The sequence below is a fragment of the Diadema setosum genome, chromosome 18, assembly GCF_964275005.1.
Source record: "Diadema setosum chromosome 18, eeDiaSeto1, whole genome shotgun sequence".
NCBI lineage: Eukaryota > Metazoa > Echinodermata > Echinoidea > Diadematoida > Diadematidae > Diadema > Diadema setosum.
This window is the reverse complement of record NC_092702.1, coordinates 14643090-14661116: the sequence shown is the minus strand read 5'-3', so window position 1 is coordinate 14661116 and position 18027 is coordinate 14643090. Positions and strand designations below refer to the sequence as shown.

Sequence of the window (18027 nt, the reverse complement as noted above, 5' to 3'; positions counted from 1 at the left end):
GCATCATGCTTCAAACAATGGCCTTCTGTCAAAGAAATATTTTTTTTTAATTATTTGTTTCATTATACATAACCACTTCAGACAAGGTTTTTATCATCACGTGACTTTATGAAAAATAAATTGGAAATGAATAGATGCGGCTCTTATCGCGCGTTCTTTTAAAAACTGGTCCCCCTATAGATGCTATAATTGCTAAATGAATGGATGTTGGAGCATATAGTGGTAAGAAGTGACCTTGTACTGCTATCAAGCGGGCTATTTCAAGGGATAGAAGATGGTGTATGAAGACATCTTATGTTGAGGGGCCACAATACCCCACCTCACCTACTCTCTAAAAAAAAATCGAGTGAAAATATTCACTCTTAAAAGAGTGAATACAAAAAAGAGTGAATTTCGAGTGAAATTGGAGTGAATTTTGAGTGAAAATGTTCATTTTCACTCATTTTGGAGTGACGTCTGGAATCTTCGAGTGATCCCTGACGTCACTTCAAAATGAGTGAAAATGAGCATTTTCACTCAAAATTCACTTCGAGTGATCCCTGACGTCACTCCAAAATGAGTGAAAATGAGCATTTTCCCTCAAAATTCACTCCAATTTCACTCGAAATTCACTCTTTTTTGTATTCACTCTTTTTAGAGTGAAAATTTTCACTCGAATTTTTTTAGAGAGTATACATGCAAGTGTACTTCATTTTTATTGTGTGGGTTCATACATATTCCGATGTTATTATCTTGGTGATTATCATATGTGTGTTTAAGTTTAGTCAGTTGCCGCAATGTTTCCACGAGATCGAGGGACACGATATTATGAAGACAAGAACTGATCGGAAGAGCACGTTGCTAATCATCTGTTTCTTTTTTATTCACTAGCTGCTATTAAGTTATAGAAAGAAGGGTCTCAACTGAACGTATTCATCAGCAAACACGAACATAAAAAATACATGTACATAGAATAATGCATTATATATCACATGGGTCGCCCACCCACAACTCATCTCCACATACAAAGTTTTTACAAAAAATTTTGCACAATACTCCGCTGCACTTTCTTTTTTCGACTTCAATTTTCGCTCTTTGGATGCCATGTGTCTTGGGCATGGTGTATAGCTCCGTGCATAGTGTGGATATAGTGACTAAATAGGCCCTATCAGAAACAGGATTATCGCACCAGAAAACCTTTCCATGCAGTAAACAGTGCATGGAAATACTCCACGGACAGTGGATGCATGCATGTAATGTATATGGAGAGTGTCCTTGGGACCTCTGGGTGAGGATGCAGGGGTCACTAACGTGACCTCTTCCTTATTACGTAATGACAGAATGATCGCCCTCGCTCACTGGGGGTAAATTTAGGCTCCTCCCACTTGAAGCGAATGTGCCCAGACCCTTTGCCTTCGGCAAAGGCGGCGACTTCGTCGCGGGGCGGCGACTTCGTCGCCGCGGAGTCCAGTTGGCAAAGGGTCTGGAAACCAGACTAAGACCAACCCTACTAACAATTTCTTCACGAGAAAGTTTTGACATGTAGGGTTCTACCAAACCTATATCCCTTGAATATATTGGTTTGGATCATGTAACACCTTCTTACTTACAAGGATTGTCGCCCCGAGCCGGGGGCGACAATCCTTGTCGCAACAGTCGGCATTAGATCAGCAAGAGCGTCGATTCATTGTGTGAAATAATTGTGTGTGTAGCCTATATATATGTGTGTGCGCTCGCACGCATGCGAGCGCGGTCGTTGGGTGGAAAAAAAAAAAAGGCGATTATAACTGGAATTACTGCAATCATTGCCAGTGTGTAATGATTTCGTTTCAAAATCGATGTTCTTTTGAACTTGCATTTCATTTATCTCTTTGTGTCTTTCATCTTTTTGCTATTAATGTGAAGCCTTAACCATCGCCTTTCATCATTTGCTGTGAATAGATTAGTATGTTCTGTAAATGAACTTATGGTAACAATAATACCATGTTCCGCATACATACTTAGGCCTATCCCAGAAAATCGTAAAAGGGCAATATATCCATTTCCAAAGGGGTGGTAGTTGTGAAGGAACTCTGCTTCATCTGACAGCTGACATGCTATACATTAAGGTGTCTTTGAATCACTAAAAGCCGTCGTTCCTCATGGAATTATTTGAGCGCAGATGCACCAGTAATTTAATAGGAAAGATACAAATTATTCCTCTTGCATCTTTCAGTTGATTCTTATTTGGATAGAAAATGAAACATTTTGACAGTCACTGGGATAATTCTGAGGCTACAAAATTATCACCTCAATTTATTTGCTTGGTGTTGTGATCGACTGTTTTTGCTAAACCTGTAAAACTTTAGCCCGATTGTCTTGTTCTACCTTCGATTTTGACTGCACTGTCGTCACATTTTAATCCCTCCATAAAAGTCAACTTGAACATGGAGTGGAATGTACTTTAAATCAGGGCCGCAAAACGATTTTTTTTGGGGGGGGGGTGGGGAGCTGCGGACCAATGGGGGAGGGTAAATAGTTGACTCTTGTAAATGATTGTAAAGTGTCGCATAGTGAACGCCAACAATAACAGAATGCATTATACCGATTACACGCTATTGATGTTGATGATACACCTTTAGCCTATTTGCAGTATCATCAACTTGGAAAGGAAGGTAGAGAAAAAAAAAAGGACGCCTCTGGCAAATAGCTCTAGATATATTGTCATATCTCTAGAAAAATGATAACTGGCAAACTGTATTTGCACTGACCCCAGGCCAGAGAGACCTGGGTGAGTTCATTCTGCCGTTTGCTATGAAGCGTGAATAGAGGCTAGTTTATGATAAAAACCTTTCAGTTTGATAGCAAAGATTCTACATGTTGTCGCCTGATGGAAAGGTTAGGGTGAGGGTTGAAAAAGGTCAGGTAATGGTTCCACTCAGAATAATGTCAAATACTAGTACTTTGTAACGCACATTAACATCTTACCAAAAAAAAAAAAAAAAAAAGAAAATAAATTGTGCACGCATTTGTAGTGTATATCAATGTGCCCTTTATTGTAATTTGTACTTAAAATACATCACTATGAACTTATAGAGCACTATGAAATCTTGTAAACTCAGAGTAAAATTTTGTCTTGACCTTGACAACCCCTGCATCCTCTCCACCTCCTCCTACTGAAAAACGTTCCACGACCCCTGCGCCTGATCCTCATCAGGCGACAGCTAGAGTTTTCTCTGTAGGCCAGATGAGGACCAGTAAGTTACTTCTGCAGAGATTCTATAAGTTTGAATATGATAGATTCCATGATAACTGAGCAGTTTGGTAGAGAAATTAGCACTCTTAGCCATCAGTTTGTTTCCAAGCACTGATGTTCGAGTTCATTAGAGCTACAGCTGAAAAAAAAAATGGAAACATGGAATGCTTCAACTTCATAATCACAATTTTGCGCAAGCTTGAAATTTCAGACATGTGGTCTGCGGCGGCCATGGAAATCCTGAAAGCTCATCAAACCTTGAGTGGGGCTGGCTGCATGGGTTTCCTCAATTGCAATTCATACACGGCCTTGAACTACCAAAGGGGTGCATGTGACCATAGCACAAGGGCATATACGTACGTATGTACCTTGTTTATCTGTATGTGTGTGTGTGTGTGTGTATGTATGCAAGTATGTATGTAATAAGCATGTATGCATGCAAGTGTAAGTATATAGTACGGTAGGTAGGTAGGTGGATAGATACGTACAGTATGTATACAATTATGCATGCATTGTCGATATGTATGCAGATCATAACATGTTACGCAGATATGTGTGTTAGTCTGGCTGTGAAATTTTCCATGCGTGTGAAGTTGCAAGAGTGAACATCTCCACTTTTTATCACACTAACCTGTGGTCGCTTCAAGACAGACAAAGAAACGCAGACACAGAAAAAAAAAATGTCATTGACTGCAATTTTCTGAGAATAAATCCATTCTCTAGTTCCCACTCCACAGCATTCTCCAAACACACGCTCAATAATCCACATATTTTCAGTCAGAGTGAACCATTGTTGTGTGATGCACACAATGAAACGCAGCACGGCACAAGGAATACGCAGTACAACCATACAACCAAAGTCAACAGCGACAAGGGACGCTCAAACTCAAACAACAAATAGCCAGGCAAGTGATTCATTGTTGCTGACAAAATTGATGTATGTATTTACATGTGAGCTTCCAGACAAAAAGAAATCACAGAATTCATCATTCCCCCTACATACAATGACAGGTAACACCTACATGTCAAAGTACAGTGTACTTTTATGATTGACTGTTGCTCAGCTCAGCACGAGTCTCAAAATGTTTTCGAAACCTGCAGAGATTACAGTAAAATCTCATGATAGCATAAATATTTGAGTACCTCAAAGTTAGGCGGCTTAAATGAAATCTCACAGAAGATGAACACTTTTCTCACAATTCAGATTTTAGCGTGCACACACAATTGTGATTTGTTTCATCGAGAGCTCATCATATTCGTGTGTTTGCTTTGAGTTTCAGTAGGTTGGCATTCTTTCTCACCTTCTACTTCCTCTTCTTCCTCAGACTGTTGTTGCTGATTTTTTTTTTTTTTTTTTTTTTGGGGGGGGGGGTAATTTCCTTGACTTGTACATACTCATATGGATTGCTTGCAGCACTGAAATCATGTGCAACCTGCAATTTTGCATGTTGTTCTATACAGATGAATTTATAGACAAAAATGTCTCAAAATGACAATAGTCCCATGACATTATTGATGAAGTAGGGACTGACAAGGTGACATCACATATCTGTTGTATCTTTACCATTTTTTCTGCAACTTCAGGCAAATCACTTACGGACCGAGTGAAATACAAAACGCACTAAACGCTATAGCGCCTCAAAAATGTCTAAACGCAGTCATGCTCACTGTGTTTCAGCATTTTCTCTTTGCACTTAATTGCCGCCTGCTGCAAGTCAAAACTCTACATATTCTAGGTCATCAATGGCTGTACTGAATAATGATAATAACCACAGACATAGAACTCATTTCATGTTGGAGGGAAACGTTTGATGAGTCTGTGTTACAAAGTTTGCCCACACTCCTGTTGTATCCCATTATGCAGTTTGTCTTTCTCATTTGTTTGATAAATCTCGAACTATGAAAGCACCCTCATAAATCCAAACCTCAATCATTCCCTTCTCTTCACTTCCATTTGTTTTGTTTTATTTTGTTTTGTTTTTTTCCTTCTTGATACCTTAAAAATGTTCCATTTCTCTGATAATCATTAATAAATCAATCTTTTGATCCTGGGTTTAATGATGTGTACAATACACAAGTAATCTCATCAAGGATATTGTCATGAATTCAGAGTCAGAACAACAGAAATATTCAATGCAGCAAATTTCCACAACTACCGTCGGTAATTTCAAGTCCCTACTACTGCTGGGTGGGGAGGGGGGTGGGGCTCTCCCATTCAGTGTACCACAAATCTAAATTAACACAGGTTGTTTCATTCTTTTTTATTTTCTATAATCTATTATCAACTTCCCTTTCAATTTATTTCCATGCCACATAAAGGGAGCCATTCAATTGCAACACGGCATGGCAAAGTGCATTCAGGAACTCTCCTGTCAAATTAGTACTGCAACCCAAAGTCTTTGAATGTACCTGTCTTTATGGCAACACTTTCAAGATTTAACAAGTCCAACTATGGCTCCAAAATCTTGATTAAGGGCTGCCAAAATTCACTCATGACACTCTGGAACATTCCACAGAGCAATCAGGGAGATGCTTGCATGTTACAAGCAGCTCAATAGGCAAAAACAATAGAGCCCAAGTCATGGGAGGGATTCATATTCTCTTGACGGGGACATGAAAAGATGTCTGCATTTTGAGAAAGCCAACCACAGAGTCAGAAAGACTCGGCAGCTCTGTCTTCTTGACCCTGCACAGAAGATTGGTTCTGCAAAGAGGATTGGTTCTGGAGGGAAAAAGAACCAAAACTTTACCCACTATTGCCAATCTCACGTAAGCACTACCCACTTTTCCCTGGAAAGTGAGGCACCTTGGGATCGGTCACAGGACAAATCCACATGTGAAATATCTAAAGAAATGTTGGCGAAGGTGAAAAATACTTGGATTCATATCAAATTTGCTTATTTTCCTTTTCAATTTGCTGCATCTGAGAGGATTTAAGCTGGAAGGACCATCATTCGTGGGGCGATGCACATTGACATCAGTTCCTGGAACAGCAGCTTGCAGGCGTATGGCATTCTGACCTGAGACACCTGTAGGAATGTAAAAAGAGTGCAATTCACAACTTTTCACTTTGCTGTGAAGTCAGACATGTGATGATTAATGGTTGCAGCAAAAGCAAATTTACCCTGCTCTGTCTAGAAAGTATATATGAGTCATATTTTGAACAAACCACAAACTCAGTCATGGAATAAAAACAAATCTTCAAAAATTATGATGTATCACTTGTATCATACCATTCTAGGAAGAGGTTTTCCATTGGCACAGCAGACAAACTATATCTTGAGTAAACAGAAAATATAGGTCACAGAGTCTACCATGCTGCCAAAAGCTTATATACGATATTGGCACAGTCGATAATTTATCGTTCATGGTTATCGTGTAGACATGGCTGATAAGGAACGAAGAGCTAAAACATGCTTTATGCTCTGCAATTCTGCATGAAAAGGAATGAGGAAAATTGTTCAATTAGTGTATTCAAAAACATGTTAAAGACAGCTGACTCATCACACATCTGCGGTGTGAATCACAGTATGCCATTTCAGTTTTGATATATTTGCTTGTTTTTTCTGAAAACTCTACAAAATGCGCAAAGAAATCTCTCAATACCTGTGTCTTGTTCTTGCATCCTCTGCACTCAAAGGTGTTGTTCCTCAAATTGGCAATGGCAATGAGTCCGCAGAAGTTGCAGACATGGACCCTATATGGGTCTGACACCTCAAAGAGACGCTCCCGCAGGAACTGGGCAGCACCATGGGAGATTTGGCAGTCACGCTCCATCTCACCAAAACGGAGACCACCATCCCTTTTATCCAAAAGAGTGAGAGAAGAGGTCAAGCTTATTCCTGTTTCTACATTGCCAATAATTCTGGTATTCATATAACAAACTATTTTGCTAAAGCCTAGTGCAGTTTCCTTTGACATTGGGGTGACAAAATAAGTTAATACAATGCCTTAAAGGAAAAGCAGAAGTTTTTTTTGAAACCTGAGGATGCTCCGCTTCAAAGGTTAGGACATCAACACTATCTTTACTTTTCAAAATTGTTTAAGCTACTTTCTAATGCAGCTGGTGAGAAGACTTAGTAGCATAATGCCATATTTCAACTGACACAAATACATTAAGTGCTAAGAAAAGAAAATATTCTGCATTCTAATTTTTCCTTTATCTGCATTTTAATTTTTCCCTAAATACTCCAACCTTGTACACTTAAGCATCTTCTCACAAAAAACAGATGAGATTCAAACTGAGCTGATATTTAAATGATTCACAATCAATTACACTTTGACCAGAATAAAGCACTAAAGTAGCATTATGCGAGGGTGTATGTGTACAGTGCAGAGTTTGCTGTGATCTTACCAAACATATTGCAGAGGACTGATATTAACTACATGTTGACAATATAGACATAGACAGAAAATATTTGTACAGTGACTCCGTTTTGAAAAACATGGTTAAAACCAAATTCTTGTTATGACACAGTAAGAGTTCAGGTCCCAAAATCATTTATATATCTTTATTTTTTTGCTATAACAAAATTTCCATATAACTAAAAAAAAAAAGTAGTGCTGGTCCTGATGACTACATTATAATGGAAATCATCTGTATTAATTCTGGACACACTACTTGGGTTGCACCCACACAAACAATCACACACTCTCATACACACACACACACACACATGTAACCCTGCACAACAAAACCAACCAAAAGTCGCCAGACATGGATTTTTAGTTATGGGCGATTCTGAAAGAGCGGACTCTAAGCTTTAAAATGATGTATAACTCAATTCAAATAGACTCTCCTAACCTATCTAAATATTGGAAAGAAAGCACACACTCTGGAAAAGTGTGAACTGAGAAAACAGGTTCCGAAGTACAGGTTCTATTCAAGTGCTTAAAGGGATTGTATAGTTTTGGTTGAGACCAAACTAATTTTTTGGTGAGATAATGAGAAACTTCTTGCAAAATATGAAAAAACATGTACAATTTGTAGTTCCAAGAGGAATTAAACGTTTATTTGATGAAAATTGTTTTTGAAATGGCTGAAATATCCAAAAAAAAAGAGCAATCCTAAAAGGTGGAACCCACCTTTTATTACGAACGCTTTGTTTTTCATGTTTTTTCATGGATGTCGCGGCCATTCAAAAACCGATTTTCATCAAATAAACTTCAAATTCCTCTCAGAATGGTATGCTCTGTTATCTCGTAAAAAGTTAAAAGCCCAGTTCTCATCTCTACCAATACTATACCATCCCTTTAATCTTCAGTAAGCAGTGCTACCTGTGCGATGAATGGGACCAAAAAAAAAGGATTTAAACCACCGTAGCAACAACAATGATGAGATTATCAGAGTAAGCTAAAATTAGGCATGATCTACTATCACATTTTTTCCATGATTAATGTCAACTATCAAAGCAGAAGCATTATCCTTTCAAAAGTTATCGGAGTTGAAAGTGGAAAGTGTGCAAAGGATTTTCATGACATAAAAGGGACCTCGAAGACACACGTACATGATCACATGACTCTTTACTAAAAAAGGAGTTGTAGAAAAACTGTTGAAAACCCACTTTCCCATTCATTTTATGATTCCAAACTCATGAATAAGGTAGAAGAAGAAAAACTCTTTCACAAAAAATGGAAAACTAAAAATTGACGTGGTTGAACTGTTTCACCTCTTTTGAGTCCTCACGTAAAATCAAGTCAATCAACTTTTAATTGGTTTTGATATGCACGGTCATATATATGTGCGGCTTTCATAGATAAGTGGTATTTTTTTGAGATATTCATATCTCGCAGACTTATAAGACTGAACTGCACAAAGAATTACATGGTAAAAGACACAACAATGACTACACAACAAGTATTCACATCAAACAAAGAGTAAAGTGCACACAAATGAATGAAATGATATATCATCACACCGGATGTACCGAAGGGGCAAGAATTGAACTGTTCCTTAGATAACTTCATAACAAAAACACAAAGTCAGGTAACAAGGGTTCGGGATTCATTCCCTGTCTTTCACTATCTCTCATACACACCCTTTACTCTCTGTCACTTTCCCTCACTCTTTCACACCACTCTTGCATACACACCACCACCCTCACACAAAATAAGTGCATTGTACTCAGTCCTGTTGATTTCTCGCTCTCACTACACATCAGTACTAATCACAAACTTACGCATCAACATCACAACACTACTGACCAATAAAAGATTCTTACGAAGATATACAATTGTACACAATGTGCCTACTAAATTATATTGCACAGAAATGATTGCAGAGTTATCTTTCCCAGAGGAAATATTTCTCCACTCAGAAACAATCTCTACTATCATTATTTCAGTGGATTTGTTTTAAGAGTGTTGTTCTCCTCACCTTGATCTGCCCTCCATAGGTTGTCGGTTGAGAATCTGCACAGGGCCCCTGGCCCTAGAGTGGATCTTGTCGTCCACCATGTGCTTCAGCCGTTGGTAGTAGGTGGGACCAAGGAAAATCTGGGTGCTGATCTTTCTGCCTGTGAAACCGCAGAACAGGACCTGAAGGCAGGGAAGAGGGCAGAAAGACCAGAAAGTGAGTATATGTGACCCGCTACAACAAAAGGATCCGAAAGTCGGGGAAAGACAATTTTCTGAAAATGGCATGACGTTATTCCCTTACTCTTCTACTTTAATTTCATATATAGCACAACTCATAAAAGTACTCGGTTGTGGAGATATCGATGATTTTATTAGCCATGTCAAGTAGTTGAGGAAATCCTTTGGTGTGCATATTTGCTAATGGGCAATTCTATTCTAGCAGTCCAATGCTCACGGTTTTCTAATGTACTGCAGCTGGCAGTGAATGAAGTTTAATTCAATCTAAGAACCTTAATATCTGCCGATCGGTTCCCTTTAATCTGGGGCCATCCTGTACCAGGGAAACCTTCATCAGCACACACTTATTCTCTCTGGGTGCATTCGAGTGCTCTAAAGCGAACCAAAGCGAACTGAACCAGAGCGTACCGTACTGAACTGTGCCAGATTTGGAGCATTTGAGTGCTCTGTTGAGAAAGCGTACATCATTAATTATCTTTAGAGCGAGTCACACATTTTGCAGCAACAGGGTCATTCGCCCGGCGCACTTAAACTACTTACAGATGTCCCAAGAATGAAAATAAACTCTTTGAATTGTGACATATGTGCATGATACGCCCATTCTTAACATGCAAATTTTTGGTTTGCTTTTGGTACCCTTTTGGAGCACTTCGTGAAGTGGTCCACTTTTGGCTCAGTTCAGTACGGTGAGGTACACTTTAGGAGCGTTCGAGCACTCCTCTGGCACGGGTGCGGTACGATACATTTGCTTTTGGAGAGCGCTCGAACACACCCTCTGTTCACCTGTGGGGGAAGATTCTCACCTCATTGCCTCTCTGGTGGTAGCCGTACTCATGGAGGAGGTTTGAAACCTTCTGCACGTTGACTGAATCATTGAAGGGCGTGGCATCACCTATCTCTCCCTTGTTGGAGGACACCTTGCCCTGCAGGCACTCGATCAAGTGACCGATGGTCATCCGGGAGGGAATGGCGTGGGGGTTGATGATGATGTCCGGCGAGATGCCCTCGCAGGTGAAGGGCATGTCCTGAGGTGGGATGACCACAACAGTGACAGACGGTTAGTGGTGGTATTACCTATAGGTACTGTTCTCTTGCTGAACCATTTGATCACAATTACTCAGAAATATCTCAAATGATTTCAAATTCAGCCCTAACTTTTAAAAAAAGAAAAAGAGAAACAGAAAATAATTAGTCTGCCCTAGTGATCACATCAGTGTCTCACAGATTCTGGCTTGTAGAATCAATATGATAACAAGTTCCCTTATTCTTTATTTTATGATTATAACAAGATTATTATGATAACAACATAAAAATACAGGTCCAAAAATTATCAACTATATCTCTTTACATACTATACTGTTTGGCTATGGCAACATTTTGACATCATGAAAGAAACTGCTGGTCCTAAGGACCTCATTATAACGGGAGTTGCCTATATACAAATAGACATATTACATGATGCAACACATCTGTCTGATCTGTCTGATGCAACAGATCTGTCTGATATGAATGAACACAAACATTTGCTTTACAAATGTTTTACATGGGCAAATTTAATCATATAACACTCTCTGAGATACTAGTATTGGAATAATCTGTGTCATGGAGATTCTTGCCTACTTTTCATACTCTTCAACTAGTTAGTTTCGACTCAAAAGTACATTTTGCTCGTCATTTTGTAGCCAACATTCAACAGCCAACCATTGACCTGACAAAAAAACAAGATAAAAAGTAAACATCAAACGTAAGGTACAAGGATGAAGAAGACTGCTGGGATCTACAGTACACTATGTCAAAAACAAAAAAAAATTACAATCAGATTTTTGCATTGACAACACCCAACATGATTAACCTGTCTAAATGCTACTTCAGGGTCTTGAAATATAACATCTTGGTTCTATTTTGCAGGAAACCCCATTCAATTTGGTTAAGCGGTTACAGAGAAATGTGGATTATTGTAAAGCATGTCATGAGTCTGATTCTTCCAAGTTTAGCACTTGGATGCTCTTGGAACTGCATATTAATGTGTTAACACAATAGACAGAACTTGGAGGGAAGGGATTCGTGACATGCTCTACAAAAATCCTCATTTCTCTTTGACCACTGAAGCAAATCGAATGGGGTTTTCTGTAAGATGTGGGTAATGAGTTATAGATTCATACCCTGAAATTGTGCTTGGATTGATTCACTATTTTTAAAGTTATCATTGCAGAGGGTACCGTTGTAATTTTTTGAGTACATACGGTAGTGTGATCCTTTCATCATCTACACCTGTTTCAAGATGGATGGATGCTCTAATACAGTAATTCCTCCATCTTGTCACTTAGTAGGCAAGGGGAAGTGAGGGGGGAAACTTCTGCTAAGAGTTAGATGAAGACAGGTTTCCCAGAGTCTGTTGTCATCACACCGGGCTTATATACACAAATATTGCCCAAGCAGTGTCTGCCATCGTGCAACAATTTACCTCCACTCTGTACTTGATTCCACATGTTCCCTTCTGTCCGTGTCGACTGGCAAACTTGTCTCCAATCTGCGGGACGCGTACTGACCTCACCTACAAAATGTGCCATTAATGGGGTTCAGCATTAAAGTAGACTGCAAACAAGCATACAGATATTAATAAAAGTGGCCAACACCTCATGCCCTCCAGTCTGGCCTTGTGAAAAGTAATTAGGACCATGAGGTTTTATAATACAGCTCTATACCATGCCAACAGATATGATATAAACATGGTAATTAGCATAAAAGTGGATATGATCGTTCTCATATGTTTTCATTCACAGAATAATCACACACAAATGAAATAAAAAAGAGATACAATTCATTTTTTTAAGTACTTAAACCCTCACAAAACTGCTTGCTGCAGAAGGTTTTAACACGATTTAGTTTTGTCATGATGATGATGATGCTGTTACCATGGGCCAAATATCATTTGAAATGCTTTAAAAGTAGAAAAGGTTTACTCTTTCAGACCCCCCCCCCCCCCCTTCCCGGTCTGCATCACTGACCCCTACTGCATATTTCAGACCTTCTGGACATTGAGCTGTGGGCAACTTTAACAGACTTTTGCAATGTACTGTAAGAATCTAAGCATCTATCAAATACACTACAGTACGCGCAATAGAAAACGCCCGACGAAAGTGCGTCCAAATTTCGTCCCAACGCTTTTAGCGTTATTGATTTCGCCTGGGACGTTTTCAACGCTTTTTGCGTCCAGACTTCATGGACGGATTTTGGACGAATTCAACGAATTCAACGAAATCCCCGAACGCTTTTCCGAAGCTGTGGACGCTTTCAACGCTTTCAATGCTTTCAACGCTTTCAACGCTTTCAACCCTTTGTACGCGCGATCACACACAAAGCTAGCTACAGTGTATACAAAGTTAGCTCTAATCGCGAATCGCTAGCTCTTCTTTCGTCGAAGTTCTCTAGGTTTCCCGTCCATTTCTCTCATTTTCTCTCTTTTGCTTCCATATCATTGTATCCCTTTCTCTTCAGAGTACAATCATACTTCTGAGAGTGTTTTTTTCTCATTTTTATTAAGTGATTACCCTGTTTGCCACAATTTGGGGTGAGTTTTTGTTCGAGTGTTTGTTGAGTTTTTCGATTGAACGATGTGTCGATTATCTTCGTGTGTGCGAGAATATCGTACCCACTCGTTTGTTTCCGTGTAAGTATTTGTACCGTAAAAGTGTCTTCATCGTTCGTCTTCACGCATCGGGTTTTCACCCTAGTTTTCCTCATCGTAGTTTTCCACATCCATTTTTTTCCGGTGCAAGATACTCTGTGTATTTTCTGCTACGGTAAAATGCCATCGTCGATATTTTTTGTGTATTCATCGTAGTTTTCCACCTCCATTTCATTTTTGTGTGCAAGATGTGTAGCTAGGTCTGCGATGTCTGAATCGTTTACAGATGTGTTTTGTGAGAGTATTAACCACGATGATTTTGAGGATTTTGAGGGTTTCGCTTTGGATGAGATTGACTGGAATGATAGTGATAATGATAATGATTCTACTATCTAGTGGTGTTGATATAAGAGCTCTTATGATGATGCAATTTATTTCGTGTGACCGACCATCATGACGTTGGCGATGACGAGTACGAAACGATGTATGTACAATGTAGGCCTGTATGATCTAAGACGAGAGTGACACTGACGACATGGCCTGGCCCTGGGGGCTGTTTTAGTGTTGTTCGCTCGATCGTGCACTGGAGTGGTCTAGAGACCTGCATTTTATTTTTTCACTTAATTGTATCCTTTTGCTTGTTCACTCTGGTTTACTGCTACCAAAATTTATGTCTCTGAAGAAACTCAACCAGAAGCTAGACAATATGTTTGCATCAGGTCCAAGTCTGTAAATTGCGATGTTCCTACTCCTATTGAACTCGAAATCCCATTTTCTTTGCTCTTTTTTCCACTGATAAATTATTTAGAACTGTACTGCATTTCTGATGAATTGCTTTTGCGTTATATCAAGAGCCTGCTGAGTAGGTGTTTCATTCTATCCTTTCAATTATCTTTCTATCACTTTCTTCTTTTGACCCTGGATGGAAAAAAAAAAAAAAAAACCTTATCTTGCCATGTAAAGACAGAACACATGCCATCATGAAATATCATGACATTACGAAAGTAATAAAAGAAATAGGTAAGCGATGAAAATTCTTGTTTGTAAAATCATAAATCAAAGGTGATTTCATATGAACCAGCTCTTTGAAATGTATTTATTTTGCCTATTGATACTTGCTTTGCAAGTATACATTTTCTCTCCCATGGACTTTGTGTCCCCCTTTTTTATGTGCTTTAATGATTATTATTCTAATTTGTTTTGTCAATATCATCGTTATTACTGTATTAATATTACCATACTTTGATATGGTTAATTGCATTTGTTGATTGACTCTCACTTTCATTTTGTTGCATCCTCTTGGTACTTGTACAGATCCTTTCTAGGGCTTGCTGTTTGCTCATCCCCCCCCCCCCCCCCCTTTGCTGTTGCTATTTCACGCTTTACCTTTCTTTATCTCTCTGTTGTTCCTTATCTTGTTTGATGTTGCCTCCATATTCATCCTTTTCCTTCAATGGTTGCCCCCTGGCCCTCACGGCGACCATTACTAACCTTCCCCTGCCTTTTGTCTGTCCATCCTCCTGCTCTAATCCCCCTCCCTTTACCTGTTGGGCTCCTTGCCCATGACTTCCTACCCTCTCCTTTTGTTTTCTTTGTTCCGTGTCCCTTTGCCCTGACTGTTCTTGTTGTGTGAAGTCGCTTTACATGTGTGTGGTTGCTTTTTCTGCCTATTTGCCATTTTGCTTCTGACGAAGGTTCTGCTATAATCGAAAGCTTAGGTCTCTTTTGACTCTATCCTAAAAACATTCATGTACACTCCCAAAACTTGCTGGGCTAGTAATGAAAACTTCCATTATCTAGCAGGGGAGGGGGAATGCTTTCATTTTCTCAAGAGAGCTTTTGTGTGAGAGAATGAAAAACTTGATTGAGTGTTGCCAAGTTGTTTTCAAACTTCTTCATTTTATTTGATCTTAAGCATAATCACTTTCGTAAGTACATGTACAGTATTACGATTTCTTCTCCCTTGACTGTAATCGGAAAGTTTGCCATAACGACGATCGCTAATGTGTTTGGATGTGCCGATATGCGAAACACGTGGTTCAAAGGAATGCACCATGTGCTACTAACTTACTGCCTTAGAGGTTACTGCTAGTTGAACGGATCGAATGCGCCATAGGCTTAGTTACGGTAAACAGTTTACGTTCGATGCGAATAATTATTACGTCTTTCAGGATCGAGGAATAATACACACAAAACATGCAAACAAACAAATCCACGAACGAGTGTTGATAACCAAAATTCATATGAAAAGTAATAGGCAGTTTTGGTGAGCGTGAAATTTTACTGTCATGATTTTGCTGTTTAATCGGGTGGTGGCTGCATCTCACATAGGACATCTCAGTGAATTTGTCTAGGCATATGAGACCTTTCATAATCTGTGATTGCATTTTTGAGTGATTAATCAATTCCTTTTTACAGCTCGGGAACATATAAATACATTGTACTTAGATCAAGTACGCAATAATCGACTGTTCGATGTATGCGCCTAAAGAAAGGCGAAAGAATCAGAACATCTTTGCAATGATTGCTTTAACTCAACTCACCAGCGAGTTCTTCGATCGATATACTACACCAGTGCGCGCATTCTTTCGTCTGGCACCTGGGGTCTGGCACGCACCTGGTTTTGTGGAAATTTCCACAAAGGGATCCGAGGGTGGGGTTTTTCCAATCCCAAGAGACCGCATTATACACAAGAAGACAATCTCGTCGCTTCTATTATTTTCCGTCACTCGTGTTTTCCCCTTATTCTTTGCTAATAATGAACGTTTCGATTGAACTTAACGATGGTTGTTCACACGTGGTTCCTTTTGTTGTGAGGTGTAGGTACAGTATTTTCTTTTTTTATCATTCTTGGGAGGGGAAAGAAGAGTAAAAGAGGGAAAACTTATTTAAATAAACGAAGGGCACGTATAAACGCTCAGCATCCACAGCAAGCCGTCTTTTACATCAGCATCGTTGATTATCATCACCTGCACTATCATCAGGCATCACTCAGATAATGTCCTTTTTTTATAAACATTTAGAAACACGATCACCATCACTCGAGATAAACACGTAGCAGTGGCAGATCCAGAGGGGGCGCATGAGGCGCACGCCCCCTTTATTTATCGTAAAAAAAAAAAAAACTAGAAGTGAAACCCGGAAGTGGCACCAGAAATATTAGTTGCGCCCCTCCCCCCTCCTGTACAGAATTCCTGGATCCGCCCCTGCCTGTACGAAAATAAATGTCAACAGACAAAGTATCAACAACCTCCCCGACAACTACATAAACATTACCACAGAGCACACCGAAGCGGCTGGCATCAAACACCCTTCGAAATACTGCAGCAAAGCGTGAAATCGCCGTTACGAAAATGCATGTACACAGTGCGAGGCAATTGAAAGAATTACCTTTAGATTAAGAATATGAAGGGAACAAATAAAGTGATATGAAACGAAAGAAATCGTACACCAAACGAGAGGTATAACGACCTCCAATAGGCCCTTAGCCGCAGCATATCAATAAACATGATGTATAAATAAGCACACGGAATATGCGTGTTTCGGATTCCTCCCTTCTATTTCTTTCCTGAACTATTCCCAATGCCCGAATAAAATAATGACTAGTTTGTTACTCTGATTTCTTCGTCTGAGGAAAGGAAGTTCGTTCATCCGAAAACAAAAGGATTGACACTCCGAAGGTTTGCTAATCGGGCAATGCCCCCCCCCCCAAAAAAAAAAAAAACAAAACAAAAAACAGCCAACAAAATGCTCGTTAATCAAAATATTGGTTAATAATGTTAAAGACGATAATAATAATAATAATAATAATAATAATAATAATAATAATAAGAATAAGAATAATAAGAATAAGAATAATAAGAATAAGAATTATAATAATAATAATGTAACAATAGACAGAAATAAACAATATATGGCCCTATAGCAATTACCCGCAGCATGATTACATTTTCGAATCAACAAACATGGATAGGCACAAGGAATATGCGTGTTTCGGATTCGAAATAACGCCGTAACCATCGGAATAGCGCACCCGTTTTCTTTTTCGGAATAATGAACACCACGGAAATCAATAAAATGATTTCAAAATAAGAATCCATCGTAATTCTTGCCTTAAAGATATCCCTGAACTACGTGTATTCTCAATGCCCGAATAAAATAATGACTAGTTTGTTACTCTGAAAGTGGTGTTGTGAGTTAAGGAAGTTCGTTTATCCGAAAACGAAAGGATTGACATTCCGAAGGTTTGCTAATCGAACAATGGGGAAAAAAATAATAATAGTAATACATTTTATTTTCACACTAGGTACGAACATCTATGGTGTAGGGAATTTGCGTGTTACGGAACATTTTATCACTTTCGCATCAGCGAACTTTACGTGCAGTGGGTACTTCAAAAATGCCTCCCCCTAAAAAAAAAAAAAAAAAAAAAAAAAAAAAAATGTATATATAATTACACCAACACTTGAGCATAACAACAAACAAGCAAGCAAACAAACAAATAAACAACTTAAGATTTAATCTCATAGCTGCTTTGAATATTTCATGTTCCGTCTGTATACTTCTTTTCAGAATTATCTCTCGCTTCCCG

General features: G+C 39.0%; 1 protein-coding gene across 1 annotated transcript in view; it reads right to left on the bottom strand.

The window, feature by feature from the left end:
* Nucleotides 1-4131: 4131 nt before the first annotated feature.
* Nucleotides 4132-18027, bottom strand: part of LOC140241822 (DNA-directed RNA polymerase II subunit RPB2) — a 40592-nt gene continuing 26696 nt past the window's right edge. The window contains exons 19-23 of the mRNA XM_072321577.1: nt 12273-12362; nt 10612-10833; nt 9591-9751; nt 6821-7016; nt 4132-6243 (exon numbers count right to left, since the gene is read on the bottom strand). Of these exons, the coding sequence (XP_072177678.1) occupies nt 6148-6243; nt 6821-7016; nt 9591-9751; nt 10612-10833; nt 12273-12362 (765 nt within the window). The 3' untranslated portion in view covers nt 4132-6147. The remainder of the gene's footprint in view (nt 6244-6820; nt 7017-9590; nt 9752-10611; nt 10834-12272; nt 12363-18027) is intronic.